Below are 26,893 nucleotides of genomic sequence, written 5' to 3'. Positions count from 1 at the left end.
TTTGTGTAAGATTAATCAAAATTTCCACGACCAAGGCATAATTTCGTTAGTCCTTTTCGCAATAAAGCGCATCAAAATGAAGCACAATAAACTTCGGTTAATCCCGGATTATGCGCCTAATTCGGATAAGACTCGAAGTACAAATGATGTTTAATGTGATAAGACTAAGAACATCGGTTAATCCGGATTTACGTTTATTCCGGACAAATGTTTTTAAACCTATAGGAACTCACTAAAACATTGTCTCTATTTTTTAATGTAGCTTTTATGGGATCACCTCTATATCAGTGGTTCCCAGCCAGGGGTCCGTGAGATGGATTTAGGGGGTCCGTGGAGGCAAACATTCTTAGCACCATTAACCAACAGTACAATATTTTTAAGTATCCAAACAACTGTTTATCAAACCTTTGGATCAAGAAAACTTCCTTTATATTTTATTGTTACCTCCATTGTGACATCACAACACACATGAACAACAAAACTATAGTGCTTTGTTTTAGGTATTGTTTACCAGACAATATCTTTGTTGCATTGGCTGCTACAGGACAGAACTTTATTGAGTTTTAAGCAGGGAGTCGAACCGCTTGTCATATGGGTTCAGGTTCGGTTCGGGTTCACTTGGTTTCGTTTTTAAGGGTTCGGGTTCGGTTCCGGTTTTTAAAAATGTATATTTTCGGGTTCGGGTTTTGTTCCGGTTTGGGCAAATTATCCTGTGCGAACCGGTTTGCGTTTTTTAAACAGGTTCAAATATCTATTTGTTTCAATTTAATTCTACCCATCATCTACCTGGCCTAATCATTAAACTCCAAAAGAACTTTGCCAGTGCACTGCCATTTTTGACACGCCCTATAAGTGTTATCTCGTCTATTCTTCAGTGCGCTGCTTTTCAAAAAAAACACAAAATATAAAACAGACTGAATTTTATACTGGTTCAGTTCCGGTTCAGGTCCAACGCCGAACAAAATATGGGGTTCAACTCCGGTTCGGGTTTTTAGAAAATCGTAATTAGCGGTTCGGGTTCGGTTCGGGTTTAATGAAATTAACCGCTCAAACCGGTTCGCGGGTTCGGGTTTAGTTCCGGTTCGGTTTTAAGGAATGATGTCATTAAATTTCTGCCCCAAAAAGCGAAATTATAACGTATAATGCAGAAAACAAAAAACAGAACAAGACTTAATTACGTTGGGGGTCCGCGGACCTAAAAAATTATAAAAGGGGTCCGTGAATACAAAAAGGTTGGGAACCACTGCTCTATATCCTATATTTTTCAGCACCTTACACAAGCCTGACGTGTATCAAAAAAATTTACAACTTCTATGTCTGCTGTCGCTGCTCTGAGCTTTAAATCGATAAGAGAAATTTACGTACTTAGTAAATATACTTAAGGTAAATTATAGTGTGAGTGCGATAACGCAGAGTCTGTTTTATTTGATTTTGTATCCATATAATTTTTGTATCCATATAAAGAGTATGAATATAAAACAATTAAAAATAAACTACTTGCCTCATTATAAACAGATCCATGCTCATACTTTCCATCAAGCTGGCGTGGTAAAATTTGTCGGACTTGGTGAATTCCGCCAGATAGATAGCAGTATAATCTACCATGACACAAGGTGGCTGCTGCTATGAAATGTCCAATAGTTCGCGATGTACCATCGGCAACTCTAACAGTCCCACATACAGGCTCATATCCACTCCCATCCTCGTTTTCAGCAAAAACCTGTTGTTTGACCTCCATCATCGATTCTATAACAATACATTTGGTCATTACATGTTAGACACATGTAAGCGCTGTCAAAACCAGCTTAAATAGCATCAGTGCCACGTACCTGATAGAAATCTCTGGATACTCCTCCCGTGTCAACCCCCGCTTCGCCAATAAATTCAATGTTATATGACCTGCTGCGTTTTTTTCCAATTATATGGCGTCATAAAGAAATTGTGAAAATCGCGAAAAGCGAAATTTGCTTCTAAATTTACTATTTTTGGCAATTTCTTAAGCTTTAACAATTTATACTTTTTAGCGCGGCCGGAGTATTCGTTATACTGCAGCCATCATCCGAGATTGCGTAATCACTATCGTTCTCTTTCTCTTCTAACTTCATACAGATGCTGTCCTCTGTGCTATCACATGCGAACTCGGTTTGCTTTCTGCTTAAACATTCATCAACATGAATCTCGATTTCGGACAAGGGATACTGTCGATTGTATACCGGACAACGCATTTTGGCTTGTGTCGTAAAACGATAAACCGTCTGTATCGTTTTCGTTTTCTTGGTGACTTTTACCATTAACGCACGCTTTTTCTTTATCTTTTGCAATCAGGTCACATGATTCACTTACAAACCCATTTTTGTTGTCGAGTAGTCGGGTACTTCACTGAGGTAAAAGCATAATCGTACAGAGGGTTTTCCTAATTCTTCCTTAAAATGCATCAATGTAAACCAGTGGTTCTCAAACTTTTTTATTGTCGGGGCCAAATGGTACTTTTTTAAGTGTGTAGGGAGCCGCAAAAAACGAAACCTTGAGAAAATCACTAAAGATTATGACTTTAAAAGCTAAAGTAGCAATCTTTGGTGGTTTTCTGAGGTCTGGTGCGAGCCGCAAAATAAGCAGTTGGGAGCCGCATGCGGCCCCGAAAACCGAGTTTGAGAAGCACTGATGTAAACGGTTCATTATGCCCCGGAAGTAACGTTTACTATTTTCTGGCCATCTCTGAACCACAAATGACAAGAACTCGTTTCATCAAAGTCAACATCGAAAAAACTTCTCTTTTTACAGCAGCCTCGTGTATCTCCTTGCTTGTGACACCTTTTCTTATGGTCAGAGGAAGCATCGTTTCTCTCAGTGGGATCGATTTTCCATAATCGTTGCGCCGAATTAGGGCAATTTGAATGGTAACCTCTTCGTCTTTACCATTTCGGCGTGGTTTAGACTTTAATGGATAGGACATGACAAGCCTTTCTTCTGATTTCTTTGCTGTATAATAATTTAAAGCTAGGTATTGAGTTGTTGGTGAAGAACTTGTTTTCGATGCTGACGGACTGGAACCCAAAATGAATGGTTCGCGGGTGGCAACGGGAGACTGTGTTATGCAGAACGAGCACTGCGGGCAAAAACGAAAGCTAGATTGCAAAGTCATTTCGAAACGTGGACAAACCATTTTTACGATTTTCCTAGAAGTGAAGCAATAGAAGCTACTCCTGCTCGATACATGAGCTACATAACTTTAGTGATCCCCAGGCAAATGGAATGCAAAAAAATACCAATTAGTCTACTATATAGTAAAAATGCAGGTAAAATAGTCTCAAGCAGATAAAAAAATCATTAAGTATGGTTACACATATATAGTGAGATTTTTGAAGGCCAAGCACGAGACCATCAGTTTTAATTATCTTTAGTTTGGTTGTTTACTGTAAATTTCACTGCCTCGCGGTAGTAGGGTTACCCGTAGTCTGCCCCTAAGAGGCCTTTTCTTATTTCCTAAATCCTTTAACCAGAAACAAATCGACAGCCAAGCGCAGCTGCTCTTTCTAGGACTGTACTAGCACCTATACAAACTGCTTATCCAACACCATTAATACTTTCTTTATATGTAAACTGAAGCCAATTGTTGAGCCTAAGCATTGTCACAACAACATTTTTAAGTCACAATTAGATTCTTAGAATATATTATAACATAACTTCATGTGCTGCATTACAGGTTTCGCCGTTTAAAGTGCGTCGCTTTTTCAAAGTGTTACGCTTTTTCATTATGTTTTGCTTTTTTAATGTGTTCAACTTTTTATTGTGTTTCGCTTTTTAAATGTGTTTTAATTATTTGATGTGTTTTACATTTTTAATGTGTTCCACGTGGTCGCTATATGGGCCATTGTATTGTCATGGGAATTTCAACGGCTGTTCGATTCCAGTTTTATCCGAGAAAAACAATGCCTGGCCAGCCATGAATAGCCAATAGTGAGAAATGACCATTTGTCCGGGAACAAAAAGTGTATAAAAGCGACTCCTTCTTCTATGTTGGGTCATCTTCTGTTTGATTCGACTATCGACAGACAACTAAAGCGACAACAATGATTGCAGCTTTTGCGATTCTTCTCTTTGTGGCCGGTAAGTGACTTTGTTATTTAAAGTGAAAAACGATTATGTGCGAAGCATGCTTTCGTTTCTCGTTGTGCTTTCATAAACTAGCTGTTTTTTTGTTTTTTCAATCTTGTTTTACGCTTTAAAGAACAAAATGCAAACAGCAATCTTTTTATCTATGAATACAATTGTTGTTCAACTAAAACGGAGCTGGTTATTTTCTAAAAATCAAAACATTGACAAGAAGTAAAACTTCACATAATGTGTAGGCAATTATTTTTTGCAAATTCAATTAAACTCAGGTGCCAGCGCTGACAATCGTATTGTCAATGGCGAGGAAGTTACTTCAACTTCGGTAGCACCCTGGCAGGCATCTCTCCAACAGGGAGGCAGTCACTTTTGCGGCGGATCCTTGATTGATGCTACCCACGTTATGTCCGCTTGCCATTGCCAAAAATCGTAAGTTTTAATGAAGACTACATTCGTAACTTCAGCGGTGTTATTTTCGGTAAAGGTGCTGAGGTGCCCAACCTTTATTGACTCAAGTTTGACTTTTAAGGTGGTCGAACTTGTGCAATGGGCTGAATTCATTTGTAAAACAGAGCAACTAACAGCCGCAGTGGTGGGATTCAACCGGTTCGCACCGGTTCCATAGAACCGTCTCACGAAATTTTATGAGATCAGCGGACCGGTTAGCATTACTGGTTACTGTCAATAGATTTTTTTGTAACAGAACCGGCTGAAAATATGTCTTTTCTGATACAACCGGTTGACAAAACATTTGAATCCCACCACTGAATACCAGTAAAAGTAACAATTACTCATGCAACTATTACTTTGGTGACGTAACAAAGCGCCTTCTGAATGTATGTGGTGTGAACATATCAACGTATCCTAATAATTAATTCGCACAATAAAGTCATGTATGTATAGCAACATTTCTCAAATCGGGATACAAAATAACTAATTTTAGTCTTATTTCTAAATACCTCGCGATCAACTCCAAATCATTCCGAGATCGACCAGTGCATCGTGATCGGGTTGGGCAACCCGGAATTGAGCGATCTAGAAATATAGTGGCTGGAGCTTCAATCCATGCGTGTTGCACAGCTTATTGCGTCTCTTTGTGTACAAAACATTTTTTGCAGCTTTGTAAATGTTGTATTGGGAACCCTTCAGTACCAAAACCCGAAATACGAAATTCTTTCTAATGACTTCCTGTGCCACCCAAGTTACAACAGCCGCACCATTGATTACGATTACGGCATTATCACTTTGCCCGAAGCTGTACCATCGAATGATGCTGATGTACGTATCACTGAACACAGCTGAGAAATACTTTTTTTTGTTTTTAGGGGTTTTTAACTCTTGCTTTACAACTAATTTCTTCCAATTGAATTCAAAAAACACCAAGCCAACTAATATCATCATAGGTTAAACGACTTGGACGTGTCGGTCGAATTAAGGTTGTGTGTGTTTATCTTTACCCTCTGGCCAAGAAAGACCTGAGTCCAAAAGTGTTGAAATAAACTTTTTTTAAGTTCACTTATTTTGCAATCTCCATAGGCATCACCTATTACAGTAGCCAACAAAGAGTACCCTGAAGGCACAAACGCTCAGATCACAGGTTGGGGCAGACTTTACGGCAACGGACCAATCCCCGATACCCTCCAGGTCGCCAATGTTAATTTGATCGACAGGTCCACATGCCAAGAGACCTGGACCATCGTCACTGAACGTATGCAGTGCGCTGGCGGACAAGGAGAGGGAGCTTGTAATGTACGTACGAGTGCAGTGGTATCGCGTAGCATGAAGTAGTGGCATATATTGGCCCGTCCCCTTATTTGTGTCCTTTTTGTTCTATGTAGGGTGACTCTGGCGGTCCATTGGCCGTAAATGACAACGGCGTCTGGGTGTTGGTCGGTAACACGTCGTGGGGCGCATCAGGATGCTCAACTGGTGTTCCATCGGCTTGGTCAAAGAATTTTGCCGTCTACTCTTGGATTCAGGCAAATTCCAACATTTAAGTTTAACGATGATGCATGATCGTTGTTACATCGTTCAGTTATAATGAATAAAGAACGATAACATACAGTTTTGTTTTGTGCAGCGAATTTGGGGTAAAAGATGAGGATAACAGCAAAATGGAGGCTACTGCAACAAAAGTTTAACAAGGGACTACTTAAACGCAGTTAAAAAATTAGATTTATAATCGAACTTTAATGGAAACAACTTTCAAATATTTTGATTTTGAAATAGGCGGAAAATCATCGTTTTACAAAACCATACAATGAAATATAAACTACGACAGTGTCGCGGCACACTAGTGGATCGTAAGAGAATTGAAGTGTCAAGCGCAATATTCATTTTCAAACAGTTAACTATACATCGTCACGTGTTTGGGGACTTGATGACGAAATGTGGTCTTGAGCACCTCAGACAATTATCCTTGTTAAACAGACCCTGCTGTCATTTCACAGGCTTTCACACGTACCTTAGTTGGTTTTAATATGTTCACTGTAAAGCACTTTAACTATTTTGAGAAGATATTTGATGTGAGAGAATTACCGTTTGTCAGCAGGGTACAAAAAATGCATAAAAGCGTCTCTTTTTCGTACGTTAGTTCATCTCTTGTTTGATTCGACTATCGACAGACAACTAAATCGACAACAATGATTGCAGCTTTTGCGATTCTTCTCTTTGTGGCCGGTAAGTGACTTTGTTATTCAAGTAAAAAACGATTATGTGGGAAGCATGTCTTCGTTGCTCGTTGTGCTATCGTAAACTAGTTGTTTTTGTTTTTATATTTTTCGCTTCAAAGAACAAAAAGCCAACAGAATTTTTTATCTATGAATAAAATTGTTGTTTAACTAAAACGGTTCAATTATAGCGGAGAAGTAAAACTTCACATAATGTGTACGCAATTATTTTTTCAAAAATTCAATTAAACTCAGGTGCCAACGCTGACAATCGTATTGTCAATGGCGAGGAAGTTACTTCAACTTCGGTAGCACCCTGGCAGGCATCTCTTCAACAGGGAGGCAGTCACTTTTGCGGCGGATCCTTGATTGATGCTACCCACGTTATGTCCGCTTGCCATTGCCGAAAATCGTAAGTGTTAATCAAGACTACATTCGTAACTGTGGTGGGTTTTTCGATTAAGGCAGAGGTGCCCAACCTTTTTTGACTTTTAGGTGGTCGAACCTGTTCTTACAGTGCAATGGGCTTGATTCATTTGTAAAACAAGCAACTACCAGTACAAATTAACAATTACTCATATTACTATTACTTTCGTGACGTAACAAAGCGCCTGCTAAATGTTTGTAGTTTAAACCAGTGCTTTTCAACCGGGTGTATCGTACACCCCAGGGTGTACCATAATTTTTAAAGGGTGTACCACTTTGATGGGGTGTACTGGGGTGTATACCAGATACAAAATATAATATACCTTTGACCAGGTATCACAATAGGCAGGTTCCAGTTTTAGAACAGACTGACTGGAGTGTACAATACATGGCACAGCATGCATCTCAAGTGAACGTAGATTTTAAGTTGCAAAACTTTATTTGTGACGTCATAATTTAATATTTCACTTGATATAATCGTTGTTGATGGTAGTTCTTTTTGAAGTGGAAAGTGAATTATGGATTGTTGGTATTGTGCTCATCATTATTTCTGTTAGGACCACAGATTCAGTGTGACAGGGTTGAATAAGTTTTCACTGGGGTGTACAAATTTTAGTAAACGTTAAAAGAGTGTACCGTTTCAAAAAAGGTTGACAAGCATTGGTTTAAACATATCAACATATCCTAATGATTAATTCGCACAACAAAGTCATGTATGTACAGCGAAATTCCTCAAAATTGTGTTACAAAAAACAGTTTTATTATTTTCTGACTCCCTCGCAATCCACTTGATATCATTCCGAGCATAGGCGCCGAGTAAGCGGTGGCGGGGTGGCGCCGCCACCTTGGGTTTTCAAAGCACGGTGGCGGCCACCGTAGATATTTTGGTTAGTTTGTGGCGGTATCGCACGAAATATCGTCAAATCTGAAGAAAATTGGGAACAATTTGGCTTTTAAACAAACGTGCTGGCGATACAGCCACAAACCGTGACTTAAAACTACAGGACTAAAACCTGATTTGGTTTGTGCTTTATTTATGACGTCAAACACACTATTGTCCGCCAGTGAAAGTTGGACCATTGTTGTGTACAGTGCGAAGGTGTTGTAATAATAGTTAAACTTAAAGGAACATTTTTTAAACGTTGCTAAACCAATGATAAACGTTACAGCAACGCGTTGCACTTGCGAACTAAACACTATTTCAAACATATATTTTTTTCTGGTTTTGACGAACGTTGCATTCTATAGGAAGTTTGTTTGGCTTGGAATTTTAGCTCATGTGGTTGCACGCATTAGTGACGTCATACATTATGTCGCCACCTTGCATTTTTGTAAAACTGGGCGCCTATGATTCCGAGATCAACCAGTACATGGCGATCGATGGTTTGGGCACCCCTGAATTGAGCTATATAGAAATATAATGGCTGGAGCTGTAATCCATGCGTGTTGCACAGCTTTTTGCGTCTCTTTGTGTACAAAACATTTTTTTACAGCTTTGTAAATGTGGTATTGGGAACTCTTCAGTACAAGAACCCGAAATACGAACTTTATTCCACTGACTTCAAGTGCCACCCAAGTTATAACAGCCGCACCATTGATTACGATTACGGCATTATCACTTTGCCCGAAGCTCTACCATCGAATGATGCTGATGTACGTATCACTAACGACAGCTAAGAAATACTTTTTTTGTTTTTAGGGGTTGTTAAGAATCTCTTGCTTTACAACTAGCTTAATTTCTTCAATTGAAATAAAAAAGAAATTAAAAGAAAAACACCAAGCCGACTAATAGAATCATAGGTTAAACCAGTGGTCGGCAACCGCCGGGCCGCGACCCGGTACTGGTCCGCGAGGACTTCGTTACGTGCCATATAATTTTTCAGGTTAAACGCTTTAAACATTTTGCGCATGTATTTAGGTGTTTTCATTGCTAAATATTTGTAGTTTTTTGAAGGCCGCTGCGCGATAAAATTTCAGTTTCAAAAACGTTTCGCAGTGCAAAACAGGTTGCCGACCCCCGGGTTAAACGACGGGGATGTGTCGGTCGAATTAAGGTCGTGTGTGTTTATCTTTACCCTCTGGCCAAAAAAAGACATAACCTTTTCTATTTTGCAATCTCCATAGGTATCACCTATTACAGTAGCCAACAAAGAGTACTCTGAAGGCACAAACGCTCAGATCACCGGTTGGGGCAGACTTACCGGGGGCGGAGTAATCCCCGATACCCTCCAGGTCGCCTATGTTAATTTGATCGACAGGTCCACATGCCAAGATACCTGGACCATCGTCACTGAACGTATGCAGTGCGCTGGCGGACAAGGAGAGGGAGCTTGTAATGTACGTACGAGTGCAGTGGTATCGCGTAGCATGAAGTGGTGGCGTATATTGGCCCGTACCCTTATTTTTATACTTTTTGTGTCTATATAGGGAGACTCTGGCGGTCCATTGGCCGTGAAAGACAACGGCGTCTGGGTGTTGGTCGGTAACACGTCGTGGGGCGCATCAGGATGCTCAACTGGTGTTCCATCGGCTTGGTCAAAGAATTTTGCCGTCTACTCTTGGATTCAGGCGAATTCCAACATTTCAGTTTAACGATGATGGTCGTTGTTACATCGTTCAGTTATAATGAATAAAGAACGATAACATACAGTTTTCTTTGTGCATCGAATGTAGGGTAAAAGATGAGGGTAACAGCAAATATACACAAACACGAAACATTTTAGCCAACGCACAAATGTCCCATAAAAAATTCGTGACTATTTGAAGACTACTGCAACAAAAGTCCAACAAGGGACTACTTAAACAACCTGTTTTATACAGTTAAAAATTAGACTTATAATCAAACTTTAGTCGAAACAACTTCATACATGTTTTGAGTTTAAAATAGAGAAAAATCTTTATTTTACAAAACCATACAGTGAAATATAAACTACTGCTGTGCCGCGGCACACTAGTGGGTCGTAAGAGAATCGAAGTGTCATGCACAATATTCATTTTCAAATAGTTAACTTTACATCGTCACGTGTTTGGGGACTTGATGACGAAATGTGGTCTTGAGCACCTCAGACAATTACCCTTGTTAAACAGACCCTGCTGTCATTTCACAGGCTTTCACACGTACCTTAGTTGGTTTTAATGTGTTCACTGTAAACCACTTATTGAGAAGATATTTCATGCTATTTTGAGAAGATATTTGATGTGAGAGAAATACCGTTTGTCAGCAGGGTACAAAAAATGCATAAAAGTGCCCCCTTTTCTTATGTTGGTTCATCTCCTGTTTGATTCGACTATCGACAGATAACTAAATCGACAACAATGATTGCAGCTTTTGCGATTCTTCTCTTTGTGGCCGGTAAGTGACTTTGTTGTTCAAGTGAGAAACGTTTATGTGGGAAGCATGTCTTCGTTGCTCGTTGTGCTTTCATAAATCAGCTGTTTGTGTTTTAATCTTTTTATCTATGAATAAAATTGTTGGAAAACCAAAACGGTTTAATTATAGCGGAGCTGGTCATTTCCTAACATTTAAAACATTGACAAGAAGTAAAGCAAATGTCTACTTAATCAATTTTAGAAAAATCAATTAAACTCAGGTGCCAGCGCTGACAATCGTATTGTTGGGGGCGAGGACGTCACCTCAACTTCGGTAGCACCCTGGCAGGCATCTCTCCAACTTGGAGGCAGTCACTTTTGCGGCGGATCTTTGATTGATCCTGCTCACGTTATGTCCGCTTGCCATTGCGAAAGAACGTAAGTTCGAATCAATACTACATTCGTAACTTAAGTGGTAGTTTTTTTCGATTAAGCGTTATAGAAATATAGTGGCTGAAGGTTTAATCCATGCGTGTTGCACAGCTTTTGCGTCTCTTTGTGTGCAAAACATTTCTTGCAGCTTTGGCTCGGTAAATGTAATTATGGGAACCGTTGAGTACAAAAACCCGAAGTTCAACATTTGTGCCTCTAAGTTCCTGTGCCACTCAAGCTACAACGACCGCCATTATCACTTTGTCCGAAGCTGTACCATCGAATGATGATGATGTACGTATCACTGTATGAAGCTTAGAAATGACTTATACAGTTTTTAGGGGTTGTTTACAATTTCTCGCTTTACAATCGGCCAAAATTCTTTCAAATTAAACACCCAGCCAACTAATAATAACAGTATAGGTTAAACGACGGGAATGTGTCGGTCCAATTTGGGTCATATGGTTATCTTTACCTTCTGGCCAAGAAAGACCTGAATTTTAAAGTGTTGAAACATATTTATACATTTCCCTTATTTTCCAATTTCTATGGGCATCACCTATTACAGTAGCCTATAAAGAGTACGCTGCAGGCACAAACGCTCAAATCACCGGTTGAGGTTATCTTAGAGGCGGTGGGAATATCCCCGATACCCTCCAGGTCGGCAATGTTGATTTGATCGACGAGGCCACATGCAAAAACACCTGGGGCATCGTCACTGACCGTATGCGCTGGTGGAGAAGGAAAAGAGGGAGCTTGTAATGTACGTACGAGTGCAGTTGTATCGCGTAGCATAAATTAGTGGCATATATTGGCCCGTCCCTTATCTTTATCCTTTTTTGTGTCTATATATAGGGTGACTCTGGCGGTCCATTGGCCGTGAAGGACAACGGCGAGTGGGTGTTGGTCGGTAACACGTCGTGGGGTCCATCAGGATGCTCAACCAGTTTACCATCGGCTTGGTCAAAGAATGCTGCTGTCTACTCTTGGATTAAGGCGAATTCCAACATTTAAGTTTAACGATCATGGTCGTTGTTACATCGATCAGTTATAATGAATAAAGAGCGATAGCATACAGTTTTGTTTTGAGCAGCGAATTTAGCGTGAAAGATGAGGGTAACCGCAAATAAACACAAATACGAAACATTGTAGCCAAGGCACAAGTGTCTAATAAAAAAATCTGTGACGAGCATTTTTTCGAAGGCATTGTTTTAAGAGACTACTTAATTAAACGACCTGTTTTATGCAAGGAAAAATTGGCTTTTAAATCAAACTTTATTGCAAACAACTTTCAAATGTTTTGATTATAAAATAGTCGGAAAATTATCGTTTTACAAAACCAATCTTTAAGGGACATCACGGAAGAGGCCCTCACCTGGCTCCAGCACTGGCGTGACAAGCTATGATGATGAGCTGTGCCGCGGCACAATAGTGGGTCGTAAGGAAATTGTAGTGCCATGCGCAAAATTCATTTTCGTACCTTAATTATCTCTTTAATGTGTTCACTGTAAACTACTATTTGCAACTATTTTTTGCCAAGATATTTGACATAAAAGTCAACAAAAGTTTACCGGCTTCGAAACAAACATGACTGGAAAATAAAAAGGGTAAAGCATAACGTTGCCGCTAGGTTCGGAGTGTTAGTATTTGTTTAAGACACACGCTGGCAAATTCTAATTTTCATTGCTTCTTAAGGACCATTGGAACTCCGCTAAAGTTTCCAATCACGTGATGCAGTTTGACCACCAACTTATAACTTTTTGTTAAGATACGTATACGTGCTGCATCTATACAGGGGTGGGCAATTAATTTTTAAAACGGGCCACATAAGAAACCTAATTTATGTCCGAGGGCCAAACCAACGATAACTTGGTTAAACTTTATTCTACATTTGAGCGTTGTAATGTGAATACTTAGAGTTTGCACAAAAAAAACGGGCAAATTGACATGAAAAATAGCAATTTAGCTTGCAATATTACGCTGAAATGTTAAAACCCAAAGTTTTTATTCAATTAAGTTGATCAAATGTGCGTTTAAGCTTTCCAGTTTGTAAAAATCAGATTTTTGTGTTTTTCCCATCCCCGCTGTATTATTTCGACACAAAAGAGCACTATAGGCTCTATCGCATAACAATGGGTTGAACAACTTGTGTTTCATGACGATTTTGACCAGCATCACACGTAGCTGTTAGCCTACGCACGTGCATCCTTACGTAATCATACATAACAAATGGCTTTTTAAAATAACAGGAAAATTGCCGTATTTCATGCACAGCATAAATAGGCCTATATTGGATTGATGTTTTAATGTACTTAAACCTCACGCGGGCCGGACAGGGACAGCCGGATGTGGTAAAATGCTCAGGTCTGATCTATACAATAGCAAAAAAACACTTACGTAATATACAATGCTTATTTTACGAGACTGATGCAGACCAAACCTAAAATCCACATTGAAGCAGTTGATGGTTGTTGCAGACCAAATACAAACATTGTAGCATTAAGCTGAGTTCCTCGGATCGTTTTACCCAAGTTTTATGCTCCAACTTTTAATAAAAAGGTATTGCATTTGTGTAGGTCGTCATATGACACCGTGGACACTAAATTAGCTGTAATGAAAAGGCGTAAAAGCATCTACACAGAAAATAAAATCACCAACGATGTTTGCAGAAGCGTTGACATGCAGCCATCATTGCGGTGGGTCGCTTGTGGATCCATGGGATGAGTTCAGGATAAAAAGAGTTTATTGCTTTAAATTTACTTACAGGTGCATGACGAAGTCTGCATAGACTTAAGTAAGTAACTACTTACCTAAATCTGAACTGTTTCAACGCTTTTTTTACTATAGTACCGCACCGATTGCGTTAGCAAATAAACGGTATTGCGAAGAAACGATTGCTCACATGGCAAAATCCTGTACTTTGTAAGGGTGATTATAAATGCCAAGAATCCCGGTCAGGTAAATGCTGATTAAAATGCCAATTTAGTCAAAGCGTTTTTTTAGATAAACATTTCGTTTTCTGCCACCTCCGCGAACCGATTGCTAATAACACCACTGCTACTTACTAACATAAGTTGTTCAACCAACGTAAGTTTGGTATTTCAGAACTTGCTATGGATGAGCCGAACACAGAAAAACCTTTTGGTAGCCTTGTTTAAACGATAACAAAAGAAGTATGTCTTGAAAAAAGAAACGCAACTCATGTGAAAAAGTTGATGGGTTGAAGATTTTCTGTGGGCCCCCAAAAATATATTGAGCGAACTTTAGCCGATATATGTAGGCATTTAGTGCGCCACTGACTGTTCCATGAACTGTTGTTCAACATTTGCCCTTGTATTTGCCCCAGTCAAATAGACCCAGCTGTCATTTCGCAGGTATTGCTAACGTGAGCGGCGGCTCGTAGGGCCAAGAGGGGCCACTTGGCTGAGAAGGACAACGACGTCTGGGTATTGGTCGGTAACACTTTGTGGGCTGTATCATTGAAAGCAAAGCACAAACGACAATTTTAGCTCTACAGTATAGTTTCATGTATGTTTAACTTACTACTCTCTAAAATACGACGTCCAATAGCCTATACTGGAAATATTTAACGTTACTTAAACGTGACCAGGCATTTTATGGCATTAAATCGACGTCAAATACCGGCTGTTTTGGAACCATTAAAATTGTAACTTATTTTAAAACTTATTTAGATGTCCTATTTTTCACAATGGTCGATTTTTGTCAGAAAGGCGTCGATATGAATTTCGACGTGAAAATGAGGTTTGTAATAACGGCCGGTGCCCGCTGGGTTATTACTAGTGATGTACCGAATCGGCAAAATTTCGATTCGGCCGAAACCGAATATTCGGCGGTTTTGCCGAATAAATTCGGCCGAATCAACCGAATCATTTATGACGTCACGCAAAGTCGTAACCTACACGTTTGACATGAAAACAGAAGATTATCTACCATGCAATTAGTGCAGAATGGTTGTGTTTCGTCCTTATTTTCGTTATGTGGGGTTTACATCGCCTCAAGCATGATTGCCACCCCGACAATGAATACTGATTTTTTTGTCTGCAGTGGGAAAAGTGTCAGTATGTTAAAAAATATAATGATAGACGTGATTTCCGTTGGTACTAAGCAGAAATGACACGTTTACCGCTTTAAATAGGTGTTCGTAAAAGGTTCGGTTTCGGCCGAATCGCAACAAATTATTCGGCCGAAACCGAATCTTTGCAAAAGTGGCCGATTCGGCCGAATAAATTCGGCAAACCGAATATTCGGTACATCTCTAGTTATTACATCACTGGTGTAAATTAAGTCATTTCAGTGCATATTTTGTTTTTAGCCTGCAAAGTGTCCAGCGCATATCACTGTAGCTTGTTAGTTTGACTTGACCGGCATTGCTCAGACTGATGGATTGCACTAAAGTGAGATCACGAACCGCCTCGAGAAATCAAATTTACTGGTCAACCGTTGGGAGAAAAAGAAGTGGCATAAAGTTCACCATTGGCGTTAAAATTCTTTCAAGACAAACTTCAAAACGCAATGGTGGCCAGTTGTTTCGTTTTGAGATTTTAAATTAACAAATTTACTGGAAAATATTTGACTGGCAGTGGTTCAATTACATATCATTAAATATGTGGCTATGTTCAGATTTTATGGTTTGCCTATTTGTCAATCCAGCCAATGATTTTAGCCATGATAATAAAAACATATAACTTCAGTACGAAAAAATCGATTACGGCATCGTGAATAATATAAACGTGAATAGTTTGTGTTATGTAACTTAATAGACGCAATTGGATAATCTATTTCATTTTACAACGCCAACAAAGACATGGACTGATGTAATTATAAAGAAAAAATAGAAAAGTGTTAATGCGTGACATCGTTAACTGCTGATGCGTAACCCTTTCCCACAATTCTTTGCTACTGCCTTTTTTGCGCTTACATACGGGACTTTGAATAGTTTAGCCAATCACAGCGCGTGAGCGAAGCGATTGAGCAAGACCGTTTCGTTTCGATCAATAATAGTGAATTCTGGTTGACTTGTGGAAGAGTTTCCTGAAAGTTTTTGCATGTAATTATAACGGTAAGTTTTTTTAAAAATATTGTGTCTCCTCTGCTTTTGTTGTTAAAATATGTGTAAAATTGATAAAGCCGTGGGCACGCCTGTCACATGTAATTAAATTTTGATTTCGACAAGATCTGAACGGCAAGCAATGGATGTAGTGGACCCGCAGTTTTTCCTTGCGATAGACGCGGCAAGCACTAAGCACAGGATATAGTGGGCCCGCGGTTTTTCGATACGAGAGGCGGGCCAAGCACTGGATATATAGCGGGGCTACAGTTTTTATACTTGCAAGAAGCGGGCCCGCAGTTTTTCAATTGCATGAGGCGGGCCAAGTGCTTGGCCAAGTGATCCAAGCGGGCCCGCAGTTTTAGACGTGACCACGTAATTGTTACAAATGTGATTTGATTTTTAGATTTTACTGCCAAAACACACGAAGTTTTAAGCAACAGTTGCATCCTTATACTTGTGCCAAGCAGGCATGACAGTAACTAGAATGGGAAAATCAAATCGGCGCCATAGGAGCCGTGATGAGTATGATGACGGTAAAGTTGACTATAAACGAAGACGAATTGAAAAAATTGATGATCATTGTGATGAGCGCTATAGTAACGCAAAACAATATGCAGAATCATTTTCGTGGGATAAACACAGCTACAGGTTTGTTTTGCTCCCTGCTGTCATATAAATGTTTGCGAATCATTTTTCAATAGCTTTTGAACTATGTGTAGTAGTGGCCACAGTTCTAGAAAATATCATCGAAATGGAAATGATGCTTTATACAATCGAGATGAAAGTTCGTATTCAAGTAGAAGAGATCAATCCACCAGTACAAAAAGAAGACGAAGCCATCGTCGCCGTCGACACCATAGATCTAAGACTACTTCCTCATCGGTGAGTAATTACAGCCAACCTAATGGTGTTCATTTGGATTTGGATCTATCACTTAGGTTGTGTGTTGCTGAGTTATAATCTGAGTTTGAATGATTGCATTTTTGTTTGATTTGTTTACAAACCCTATGGAGGTTTTGGGTCTATTACTCTTTCACATGTAAGGATTCACCTTATCAACACAAATTAGTATATAACCCTTTCAAAAAAGGTAAGTTGTATTATCAGGTTTCTTTCAGTGGCCTCGGGCATATTTTTTCATTTTACGACGTCAATGCGTTTGTTTCTGGTAACTGGCTCAGCCTATTTGTGTTAAACATAACCCTTTTATTTTGTTAATGTGCTACAATGTTTGTTGTGGTTATTATTCCACATATCCTACGATTGGCCAAATGCTGGGCTTTCGATTGCAATCTTCCCTGTGTCGATGGAAAACTCTTTCCCATACACACACGCACGGCTGTTGTCATGAAAAACAGAGAGATCGACATAGAAACAAGAATGGTGTCAGGGCAAAGAGTGTTGAAGATGACGAGGAGGGTCATCTCATTTATCGTCATGGCGACTGGCTACAAGCGAGATGTACTAAGAAGATTTGCGTAGTTTCAGTAAACCCGTTGACGCTGTTATCAGGAATAGTTCACTTAAATTGTACTTTTTTTCAGTAACTTGTTAGCTGCACATAAATGTTGTAAAATTGACAATTAAGTGAACTATTACTGAATTGTGTTAAAATTAGGTGGTTCAATCAAGCTGTCAATGAAGTTTTCTTCCCTTAGTTTTGGCATGCATGTTTCTAAAGTCTTACTGTGGACGAACATATATTCTACTGTTTTATATTCCGCTGCCCCTAGGTGCCATCCCAGTTATAATGCTATTGGGTTTTCCAACAACATGTTAATATTGGCCAAAAGATGCTTTTTCAGTTGGTGACTGACTTGTTTGAAAAATCAAAGCTAATTTGTCTTTTTGTGATTTTTGTGCAGATGAAATAATATCTACACTTGGTGAGGGAACTTTTGGCAAAGTCTTGCTTTGTGTTGATCATCAGAGGTACTACATAGCAATTCTGCTTTGTTTTCATGTTGTTTATGTGATGATTTCATTGTCATTTCCTTCCACCGTTTATCATCAGACTGTGCATGAAACATTTTTTTTGCAATTATAGGGACCAACAAAAAGTTGCCTTGAAAGTGATCAAAAACATTGAGAAGTATAGAGATGCTGCATTTCTTGAAATCAATGTCCTAAAGAAATTGATTGAGAAGGACCCTGAAGGAAAATAGTGAGTTTATTTGCTTTGAATGCTGTATATTGTTTATTTTGTAAATTAACCATTATCAGACTTGTGTTTTATTAGTTTACATATGTACGGACTAACTAACATAAACACATTACTACCAAATTATCTGTATTTACATCATGCATACAGAAATACCCTAGAAATGTATATGTTAACTTAACATATTAACATAGCTAATCAAAACATTTGTTCTGTTCCATTGCTGGTTGTAAACAGCATCTTTCTATTTTTTAGCCTTTGTGTTACTATGGTTGACTGGTTCAACTATCATGGACACATCTGTATTGCATTTGAACTGCTTGGTTTAAGCACATATGATTTTCAGGTATGCAGTAAAATACCAATATCAAAGTTGCTACACAAAAAACTAGTGCTCTAATAAGACTCTACTATTACAGAAAGATAACCATTACCTTCCATACCCCATTGACCAAGTGAGGCATATGGCATTCCAGCTTATTTGGGCCGTAAAATGTAAGTTTTTAATTCTGCGAGTAGCAGTAGATTATCAACTTATTTACAACTATAAATTTTTTGCAGTCCTTCATGACAATCACATTACTCACACCGATTTAAAACCAGAAAATATTCTGTTTTTGGACTCGGCTTGTGAAATAGGGTACAATCCACACAAGCGCAGAGATGAGCGTCGTCTCTTATCTTCGGACATTCGGTTGATTGATTTTGGTTCTGCCACTTTTGACAATGAGCATCACAGTACTGTGGTCTCCACCAGGCACTACAGAGCCCCTGAAGTTGTACTAGGTTTGTTTCTTTCACTGCAAAGGCTGATATTGTTTCACTTTACACACTTCAGTTTAATAAATGAGGATTTTAATTTAGAACTTGGTTGGAACCAAGCATGTGATGTATGGTCAATTGGTTGCATTATCTTCGAGTTCTACATGGGCATAACGATGTTTCAAACACATGATAATCGTGAGCACCTGGCGATGATGGAACGAATTTTAGGTCCAATACCATCTCGCCTTATCAAGAAATCTCGAAAACAGAAGTATTTTTATCACAACCGCCTAGATTGGGATGAACACTCTTCAGGAGGAAAATATGTGCGAGAAAACTGCAAACCTCTCATGGTAAAGCTGGCTTTGTGTTATAATTATCACCTTTGTAAAGAACTTAATAGTGGTGTGAACATAACAACTGGGAATTGTGGTTTTAATATAACAGCTGTTTATTTGCAGAGATACATTCAGCGGAAAGACCACCCTGAGCATATGAAGCTAATCGATTTAATTGCAAGAATGCTTGAGTATGATCCAGGCAAACGCACATCTTTAGCAGAAGTTATCAATCATCCTTTTTTCGATGCTTTGCCACCAGAGAAACATTTCCTTGCACCATCCAACGCCCAAAAGCAGTGTTTCATGTCAAATTTTAGGACTAATGAGGGACAAACTGTTCCACGTAGCAATGGAATGAGGTGATAACTGGTGCAACTGTCTTACCTAGTTCAAATTCCACAGGGGTTATATTAACCCATCTGCCAATGATGCTACTTTTTGCATCAAGTTTTTACCAAGAGCAATTGGTTTGCATTTGATGAGGACATATAAAATGTTTTTTGTTGACGCAACTGTTTGAACTCAAAAAGATGCATCTTGCATACATGGCATATTTAATACTGTTGCATCGCAAATAAACTCTGTGTTTCGTTAAGCAGCATTCACAAACCAATACTCACATGCCCTGTTCTCTGTACAACGTGACGGAATAACAACTTAGCAATAGCGACGTACTATAAATTTGGGTGACTTTGGGTATTCAGGTCTGACAAATAGACTGTGCTGAAATCGTACCAAAATGAACAAGGAAAGTGGTTTACCACCCCTTTCAAACCAATTTACCACTCTAAAGGGTGACTGACTCTTTTTCCAAACAAATTGTAGCAGACAGCTCTGCATGTGAATTGCACCTATCAATCCAAGTGCAGATAAACCTAAGCCGGGTTAGGTTTCATTCTGCTTCAAACCCATGGCAAATGTTGGGTAGAAAAACAGTTGTTTAGGCCAGGGGTCTTCAACCTTCCAAGGACACTGGCTCAAAATCCCCCCCCCCCCATGAGATTGTTATTTTGTATGAAAGTTCCTACCTTTGAGCAGATGTGGGCAGAGATTCATACAGAAACACAAACTCTTCACTTAACAGTTAAAACCTAATTTAATTGCTACAACAACACACATAACCTATTTCAGGCAATTCTAATGCAGCTGAGGAAAATTTGTTACATAATAGACAAGATAATATTATGATTATGCACAAACAATCGCCTTCTGTTGTTGAAAATGATGGAGCATTGTTCGGCAGAGGAAAAACCTGTAAGTTCCACATCAACTTACACTACTAGATTAACCAAATAAAATGTTACAAATACTTGCAGTTTGGAAAGCACCAGTGGGCCTATAAAAAGTGTGAAAGCAAAACCAACTTACTGTTGTATTTGAAAGGTATGGCCTGTCACCAAATTAAATGCTCAACCTCACAAAAAATAAAACAATCGCCAACAAACACAATGTATTAAAATAGCAGCATGTTCAAGCGCGGCCTGGTCCCAGGTGCTTGCAAGATGAATAAAATCTACTTGTAAGTTAAAGTTAGCTGAGTCGCACAGTTGTTGTATATATTTATACAATTAGTAATGTTGAAATTGCTCCCCCTTAAAGTCAAATCCCCCCGCCCCCTAACTCCAACAATTGCCCCCTGGCCCTCGGTGGACAAAACACCCTGTTGAAGAACCCTGGTTCAGGGGTTTTATAAGAAAACTTATTTGCAATTAGTCGTTCAATACAAAAGATGCCATCATACAGAACAGTAAAGTGTGTTGGTATATATGTATTGCTGTTATTGCACTAAACAAGACATGAAAATAGAAAAATCATCTGTTTTAGGAATCAAACAATGACACAATAAAATAATCTGTCAGTTGAAGATTTTGCAACGTCCTTTTTTACAGACTTGGCTACTGTTGGTTTTCAGCAGAAGGTTCCTGCATTGTTGGCAATATGTTTTCCCATGCTGAAAGACACTGAAAGAAAATACATATTTTACTGAGTTATACGTACCTTTGGTGAATGTACTAATCCTATTGGAAATTCTCTCACCTCAGTGTGATACGTTATTTGTGATTGTGCCATGTCAGCAAACAAGGTTGCTAGGTCTTGGATTTTGTGTTCAGTCCAACGATCTTTGTCTGCCCTCAAGTTACCATTAGCCTTCTCCAGTTCATCATAGCTTTTGTCCCGCTTTTCTGCCAACTGTTTATACATATTGGATGAAGTGTTATTATGGAATTTAAAACCTGATAGCCATTTTTTTTATAGAATTATTCCAATAAATTTATTAAAACCCACTAAAAGTCATACATTTAAGGCATTTACAAAACCAAAGAAAAGACAAGCTAGGTGAACCAATAAATATTCTATATTTAATGTTTTTGGCCCTTTACCAGATAAGGTTACAAATAAATATTGGCATAAGCATAACAAATTTTTGGTTAGGCTTTACATCACAAGCTTATATCTTTTTTTCATAGGGCTGAAACTAATTTGCCCGACAATCTTTCAAGTCCAATACCCAGAAAAACATGCACAAAAAATATTAACATAAAATCACAATGACAAAGTAAAATTGTTTTGCATATTGGTATCTCAAGTCACATATTGCGTTTTATACTGTGTTAGAAGTTCTTACTTCTTCAATTTGTTGATTTAGCTTTTGTTCTTTTTGCTGCTTTACTTCATCAGGGGATTTACCCATCATGGCACTAATAGAGTATGATTGGTCTGACTTGGGAAGCTTCAAAATGATAAGCGATTTAAAAGTAAGAAACAAAACTTAAAAAAAACGAAAAAATGGTCTTGGTGTGGGGCAATACAAACTGACTAATCCACACACACCAAAAACATGCCAAATCAAAATCAATTCTTTTTGACTTAATTTTGTAAAGCTTACGTTTTCTTTTTCATTGCGTCTTTTTTGATGCTCATCAACCAGTCGATCATAGTTTGCCTGGTAACCATCTCTGCGTTTTAGCACCTGCTTCACCGCATCAGAATATAATATATACTCCTAAACACAAAATGCAAATCGATTAGTGGCCATGAACAAGGATTTTCCACTGTGGCATTTCAAACCTTTAAAGGTGGTACAAAGTTAAGTTCATGTCTCTTTGCATTTTCTTCAGCAGCTCCTGTGCAGAGATCCAAACACTCACTGATTGAAGTCATTATAGGCGATACGGTGTCATCTTCACCAGAAGCCCACATTGAAAAAGTTGGACCAAACTCCTTCATTTCAGTGGTTAGTTCTACATGTTGGACAAAAATAAACGTTTCTGTGTGTACCAGAAGGATACATGGCAAAAACAATTTTATGGCAATACTAAATTGTTCCACAAAAAAAGTATTTACCTTTCTTTTCTAAAAGAAGACGCTCTCCAATCCTGTCAAGCACCCCCATTTTCTCACTGAAGTCTGTGATATAATCCAGCATCTCATTAAACTCTGGGTCCCTCTCTTTAACACGAGTATTAGTTGCAATGGACTTCACAGAGCCGCTGACCTTAGACATTATTCCGTCACTTTGTTTCCGATATGCAGTAAACTCCTACGAACAAAAACACGGTAAATTTGACACGAATATTTTGTAAGGTGGTGCCAATCTAGAGCAACCAACGACATTACATGTGCCTTTGATGTGAGGAAAACCTTCAGGTTTTCATTGAAAGATAGAACTGGATGCTCAGAGAGTCGTGAAAGAAATTTGTGCAGGGCCATACACCTTCTCTTGGTAAACTCTGCATTGAATCGATCCAACATTCCTTTCACCACAAACTTTGCTGGGAGTGGCTAAAGAGTAAGAACACATTTCTGTCAAAGTATCAAAACCTATATTTAATCCCAAACTTTAAGTTTGCTCTTACTGGTATAAGGTGTGTAGGATGATCGTTTTCTAACTTGGTCCGCAACCAAACGAAGTCTTGATATCTGCGTTGAGTCATGTACTCGCTGTTGTCAAAGCAGCTTCTGGTTGTCTGTGAGCAGCTGGGTATAAGTTGTTGAATAACTTTATCTAAAAAGTCTTACTTTTGTGGTAACTCTATATGAAATGTATGTCTCCATTGCCAAAATGTGTTTCTCTGGATTGTCAACTGTTGTAAACAAATCTTGAGCATCTGTATCCCATTCTTCCTGTTTCACATTGTCCTCTTCTGCATCCACCTTCTCATGGTACTATTTAACAAACAACACAGCAAAAACTGAAACAATATTACTAGTATGATGAAACATGTTCCCAAAGAAGAAAAAAACATGGAAATATATATGTATACATATACACCGAAAGTTGTCAACGTCATTTCCTTACTCAAACAGAACCAGTTCAATAATAATATTTAAGTTTTGGTTTCTACTTATATTTAGGCAGTATATATTTAAAATTGTTGTTTTACCGTGTTGAGTTCGTCTTCTGGGTCTGACGGTTCGTTGGTTGCTGCTGTTAATGGGTCGACATTTTCCATGTTTGCAGTACTTTTCAAAACATAACAACAACAAGTCTAAAAAATATTGTCTTTTTTTGCAAAATATGTTCAGTGCTGTGTCGTCATGCTCCGCTGCTTCAGTTACCCATGCGTGGCGACATAAGTGACAACAGCAAAACTTGCTCACTGTAAAATATAAAAAAGTAGTACGGTATTGCAAAAACATGGCAGTCCCTACGCACAAAATGTATCGTTTTGCCCAGAATACACCTCAATGATTTCCAATAGAACCGCAATTCGTTACATTACCGAAACAACCTCACGTCCTGGGAGATAACAACAAAACGGGCCGTGATAAACAAGTAGGCTAACTACGGGTAGACGTAGACAAGTCAAGTAGATTGCTTAAAATATATTTAACATTTGTTGAAATTGCATAAACGTTCAAGCGCTTGCCAGCACCGGCCAAGCGTATTCTTCCGGCATCAGGAATGCTTTTTTTGTAAGAAGCCGCTAAGGTGATCATCAGAGTCATATGTTCCACAGGACCATAGGCGCCGAGCAGGCGGTGGCGGGGTGGCGCCGCCACCTTGGGTTTCTAAGCACGGTGGCGGCCACCGTGGATATTTTGGTTTGTAAGGTAACGTACCAAATATCTTCAAATCTGAAGAAAAATAGGAACAATTTTGCTTTCAAACGAACGTGCTGGCGATACAGCCACAAAACGTTGCTTGAAACAGCAACCTGTTTTGGTTAGTGCTTTGTTTATGTCGTCAAATTCACAATTGTCTGCCAGTAAAAGTTGCTGGGTCATTGTTTTTGTCTCGTGCAAATGTGATGTAATAAATGAAGCATTTTAAACGTTGCCAATGATAACGCTACAGCAACGTGTTGCAATTCATATTTTATGTCCGCCACCTTGCATTTTTGTAAAACTCGGCGCCTATGTTCAAGACTATAAACGGGTACAGTTGTGTTGTGGTGTAACTTATAAAATAAATGACAACATGTGCTTATTAAACAAATAATAGTGATGGTCTACACCAGGGGTGGCCAACCTTCTACATACCATTCGCCAACTTTTTAACATACTGTGTTGGATGCGCCATAAATGTCTCGTAACCCCACCTTCTATGATTACTTCTTGTAAGTTATATAGAGAGAAAGAGAAAGAAACAACTTTCGCATGAGAAGGATAGTAATAAGAAGTAAGAACTATTAATTAAAAAACAACTCTGATAAACTATATATATATATATAATTAATAGGGCTGGCTTAGGCTACTTTATTTATTTATTAGTTTATTAATTTGATTTTCATGATTATCAAAAGATGGCAATGCGCCCTTTCTAATCATGCAATGCGCCACGTTTGGCGCATGCGCCATAGGTTGGCCACCACTGGTCTACACTCTACACCAGGGGTTCCCAACCTTTTTACGATCCCGTACCACTTGGACGCTCTGCACTGCCACGCGTACCACCATAGAGCACCACTTCTTACAGAACAACTAATTTGTTCGAATCATATTTTATTCAACACTAGCTTAAGCTACAAAACAGTAGATGATATCTATCAAGAACAATCATTTGACATAATTACCGCCCACTGTGCCACAGCGGTGTTCGGCTTTTCATATAGCAACTATGCTTTTTGTTAAGAATTGACATGACCTGTATTTTGAAGATCGTAATAATATGAAACAACAGGAATAGTTACGTAACAATGACAATAGGCCCGGGGAATGTTTTTTTGTAAACAAAACCAGATAAACAAAATATAAAGTTGCAAATCGAGATTTTTGTGAACAAAACAGAAGCTTTTTTTTTTTTTTTTTTATTACGATAACCAGTAAAATGAGAAAGAATACGAACAAGACAAGAAATACGCCAAGTCAGGTACGCGACAATCAAAGGCCGGACCACTTACGTAAAAAAACAGGGCGTTTGTTGGTTTTAATTGCAAGTAGAAACTCCGAGTGTTTTAGCGTTTTTAGGGAATAAATAAATCTTTGCAAAGTTGGTTTGCTTTGCGCGTATTTGCTCTGAAAAATAACATATCGCGCACACAGAAGGATGCAGTTCAGTAACAGTTCTTGGCCATCAGTTCCAAATAAACATAAAATTGCACGAGGTCTAACATCAATTAACAGTTTGCTCGAAATCCACGCAGTAACATTTTCCCAATACTTTGCAGTTACAGTGCATGAGTAAAAAAGATGTAAAAGGGTTTCTGGAGAATCTTTACAGAAAACGCACTGTTGTGAGGGTACTATGCCAACTGTATATAATTTATCATTAGTTATGATGGCTCTTAAATTCAATTTCATTTGAAAGGCTCTTAATTTTGTTTCTATCGTACAAATATAGTTATCAATGTATATGTGTTCCCAGTTTGGTATATTCGTTCCCGTATCCAAATCCCTTTCCCATATTTCTTGTTGGTGGAGAGGTGATTCTGTGGTGTAATCTGTTACGTGTAGGTAGGCTTGTTTTACCTCGCTAAATTTGGTGATTGTGTTTAACCAAAATGGGGTCTTTTGAACGTTTTCTTGGCTGGCATGTTTGTCTAGTTCATCCCAATTCGCTGGGATGGCAGAAACCAGTCTAATAAATTCAATGAATCCGTGATTGGTTGGTGTGAAGTTAAATCTTAATGCGAGGTCGTCGTAAGTCATATAGTGGCCTTCTTTGTTAATTAGATCGTAGTAACTAAGTAAACCGGCGCGAATAAGAGTTGGGATGTAGAACGCATTGGAGCGATATTTAATTTCTTTGTTGAGCCAAAGGGGCCTAGAGATGTTTGTGGGTAACCTAGTTAGTTTAGCAAAAAGTTTGCAATCGGACACTGCTTTTCGTAGCGTGCGAAGTGGTATTGATTTTATGTAAGCTTTTGAGGTGGGCGAAATGTTACTGCTTAACCATGAGTTGAATACCCTTGAATTGGCAAGTGAGGTTTCGATGGTTTTCCAGGGAGACGTATACGAATCATCAAACAGCCGGCTGACCCATTTAACACCGAGTGACACCAAGTACGCGTCGAGGTCCAGCATATTAATGCTTCCAGCCTCAATTTTTCCACACAACTTAGTGCGCTTGACCTTTTCCCACTTTGAGTTCCAGATAAACTTGAACATTGTCCTTTTGAGGTCTTTTAGAAATGCACTTGGCAGAGCGATAGGCACGACATTAACT

The 26,893-nt window shown here is 38.8% G+C and overlaps 5 protein-coding genes across 8 annotated transcripts; 4 read left to right on the top strand and 1 right to left on the bottom strand.

The window, feature by feature from the left end:
- The first annotated feature begins 2,976 nt into the window (after nt 1-2,976).
- Nucleotides 2,977-6,172, top strand: LOC145213760 (chymotrypsinogen A-like). Its single transcript, XM_080082148.1, has 5 exons — nt 2,977-4,107; nt 4,383-4,539; nt 5,229-5,388; nt 5,647-5,859; nt 5,949-6,172. Exons 1-5 carry the CDS (start codon nt 4,071-4,073, stop codon nt 6,105-6,107), a joined length of 726 nt encoding a protein of 241 aa, XP_079938274.1. The 5' UTR covers nt 2,977-4,070; the 3' UTR covers nt 6,108-6,172.
- A 580-nt stretch (nt 6,173-6,752) lies between these two features.
- Nucleotides 6,753-9,885, top strand: LOC145213010 (chymotrypsinogen A-like). The gene is made up of 5 exons (XM_080081255.1): nt 6,753-6,789; nt 7,035-7,191; nt 8,699-8,858; nt 9,330-9,542; nt 9,633-9,885. The coding sequence occupies exons 1-5, from the start codon at nt 6,753-6,755 to the stop codon at nt 9,795-9,797; spliced, it is 732 nt and encodes a 243-aa protein (XP_079937381.1). The 3' UTR covers nt 9,798-9,885.
- Nucleotides 9,886-10,520: 635 nt separating this feature from the next.
- Nucleotides 10,521-11,960, top strand: LOC145213009 (chymotrypsinogen A-like). The gene is made up of 6 exons (XM_080081254.1): nt 10,521-10,557; nt 10,796-10,952; nt 11,095-11,145; nt 11,453-11,559; nt 11,690-11,709; nt 11,802-11,960. Exons 1-6 carry the CDS (start codon nt 10,521-10,523, stop codon nt 11,958-11,960), a joined length of 531 nt encoding a protein of 176 aa, XP_079937380.1.
- Nucleotides 11,961-15,851: 3,891 nt separating this feature from the next.
- LOC145213546 (dual specificity protein kinase CLK2-like) lies at nt 15,852-19,879 on the top strand. 2 transcript variants are annotated; one of them, XM_080081860.1, is made up of 11 exons: nt 15,852-16,026; nt 16,421-16,665; nt 16,737-16,899; nt 17,376-17,478; nt 17,883-17,949; nt 18,065-18,181; nt 18,434-18,524; nt 18,598-18,673; nt 18,740-18,964; nt 19,043-19,296; nt 19,405-19,879. In XM_080081860.1, exons 2-11 carry the CDS (start codon nt 16,487-16,489, stop codon nt 19,645-19,647), a joined length of 1,518 nt encoding a protein of 505 aa, XP_079937986.1. In that variant the 5' UTR covers nt 15,852-16,026; nt 16,421-16,486; the 3' UTR covers nt 19,648-19,879. The 2 variants fall into 2 exon arrangements, with proteins under 2 accessions (XP_079937986.1, XP_079937988.1); XM_080081862.1 differs by having other exon boundaries at nt 15,909-16,026; nt 16,740-16,899.
- A 1,153-nt stretch (nt 19,880-21,032) lies between these two features.
- On the bottom strand, nt 21,033-23,899 carry LOC145213547 (sorting nexin-7-like). 3 transcript variants are annotated; one of them, XM_080081864.1, is made up of 10 exons: nt 23,670-23,899; nt 23,305-23,451; nt 23,142-23,252; nt 22,909-23,067; nt 22,630-22,825; nt 22,354-22,526; nt 22,172-22,288; nt 21,911-22,015; nt 21,322-21,474; nt 21,033-21,245 (listed from the first exon to the last, which is right to left on the bottom strand). In XM_080081864.1, the coding sequence occupies exons 1-10, from the start codon at nt 23,736-23,738 to the stop codon at nt 21,180-21,182; spliced, it is 1,296 nt and encodes a 431-aa protein (XP_079937990.1). In that variant the 5' UTR covers nt 23,739-23,899; the 3' UTR covers nt 21,033-21,179. The 3 variants fall into 3 exon arrangements, with proteins under 3 accessions (XP_079937990.1, XP_079937989.1, XP_079937991.1); XM_080081863.1 differs by having other exon boundaries at nt 22,903-23,067; nt 23,670-23,898; XM_080081865.1 differs by lacking the exon at nt 21,911-22,015 and having other exon boundaries at nt 22,903-23,067.
- Between the last annotated feature and the right edge of the window lie 2,994 nt (nt 23,900-26,893).

This window comes from Phallusia mammillata, chromosome 2 (genome assembly GCF_965637545.1).
Source record: "Phallusia mammillata chromosome 2, kaPhaMamm4.hap1.1, whole genome shotgun sequence".
In the NCBI taxonomy this organism is placed as follows: domain Eukaryota; kingdom Metazoa; phylum Chordata; class Ascidiacea; order Phlebobranchia; family Ascidiidae; genus Phallusia; species Phallusia mammillata.
Note: the sequence above shows the minus strand (reverse complement) of the source record. Positions and strands in the feature narration are given on the sequence as shown.

What these genes read in the sequence shown, in the direction of transcription:
- LOC145213009 (XM_080081254.1), top strand. Translation starts at nt 10,521, where the DNA reads ATGATTGCAGCTTTTGCGATTCTTCTCTTTGTGGCCG. An exon ending in CACAAACGCTCAAATCACCG is followed by an intron (nt 11,560 to 11,689) that starts GTTGAGGTTATC and finishes CTGGTGGAGAAG; the next exon opens with GAAAAGAGGGAGCTTGTAAT. An exon ending in GAAAAGAGGGAGCTTGTAAT is followed by an intron (nt 11,710 to 11,801) that starts GTACGTACGAGT and finishes GTCTATATATAG; the next exon opens with GGTGACTCTGGCGGTCCATT.
- LOC145213010 (XM_080081255.1), top strand. Translation starts at nt 6,753, where the DNA reads ATGATTGCAGCTTTTGCGATTCTTCTCTTTGTGGCCG. An exon ending in GCTTGCCATTGCCGAAAATC is followed by an intron (nt 7,192 to 8,698) that starts GTAAGTGTTAAT and finishes ATTTTTTTACAG; the next exon opens with CTTTGTAAATGTGGTATTGG. An exon ending in TACCATCGAATGATGCTGAT is followed by an intron (nt 8,859 to 9,329) that starts GTACGTATCACT and finishes CAATCTCCATAG; the next exon opens with GTATCACCTATTACAGTAGC.
- LOC145213760 (XM_080082148.1), top strand. Translation starts at nt 4,071, where the DNA reads ATGATTGCAGCTTTTGCGATTCTTCTCTTTGTGGCCG. An exon ending in GATTCTTCTCTTTGTGGCCG is followed by an intron (nt 4,108 to 4,382) that starts GTAAGTGACTTT and finishes AATTAAACTCAG; the next exon opens with GTGCCAGCGCTGACAATCGT. An exon ending in TACCATCGAATGATGCTGAT is followed by an intron (nt 5,389 to 5,646) that starts GTACGTATCACT and finishes CAATCTCCATAG; the next exon opens with GCATCACCTATTACAGTAGC.
- LOC145213546 (XM_080081860.1), top strand. Translation starts at nt 16,487, where the DNA reads ATGACAGTAACTAGAATGGGAAAATCAAATCGGCGCCATAGGAGCCGT. An exon ending in TGGGATAAACACAGCTACAG is followed by an intron (nt 16,666 to 16,736) that starts GTTTGTTTTGCT and finishes AACTATGTGTAG; the next exon opens with TAGTGGCCACAGTTCTAGAA. An exon ending in AAAACTGCAAACCTCTCATG is followed by an intron (nt 19,297 to 19,404) that starts GTAAAGCTGGCT and finishes GTTTATTTGCAG; the next exon opens with AGATACATTCAGCGGAAAGA.
- LOC145213547 (XM_080081863.1), bottom strand. Translation starts at nt 23,738, where the DNA reads ATGGAAAATGTCGACCCATTAACAGCAGCAACCAACGAACCGTCAGAC. An exon ending in ATCCTACACACCTTATACCA is followed by an intron (nt 23,068 to 23,141) that starts GTAAGAGCAAAC and finishes CTTACTCTTTAG; the next exon opens with CCACTCCCAGCAAAGTTTGT. An exon ending in TCTTCTTTTAGAAAAGAAAG is followed by an intron (nt 22,527 to 22,629) that starts GTAAATACTTTT and finishes TCCAACATGTAG; the next exon opens with AACTAACCACTGAAATGAAG.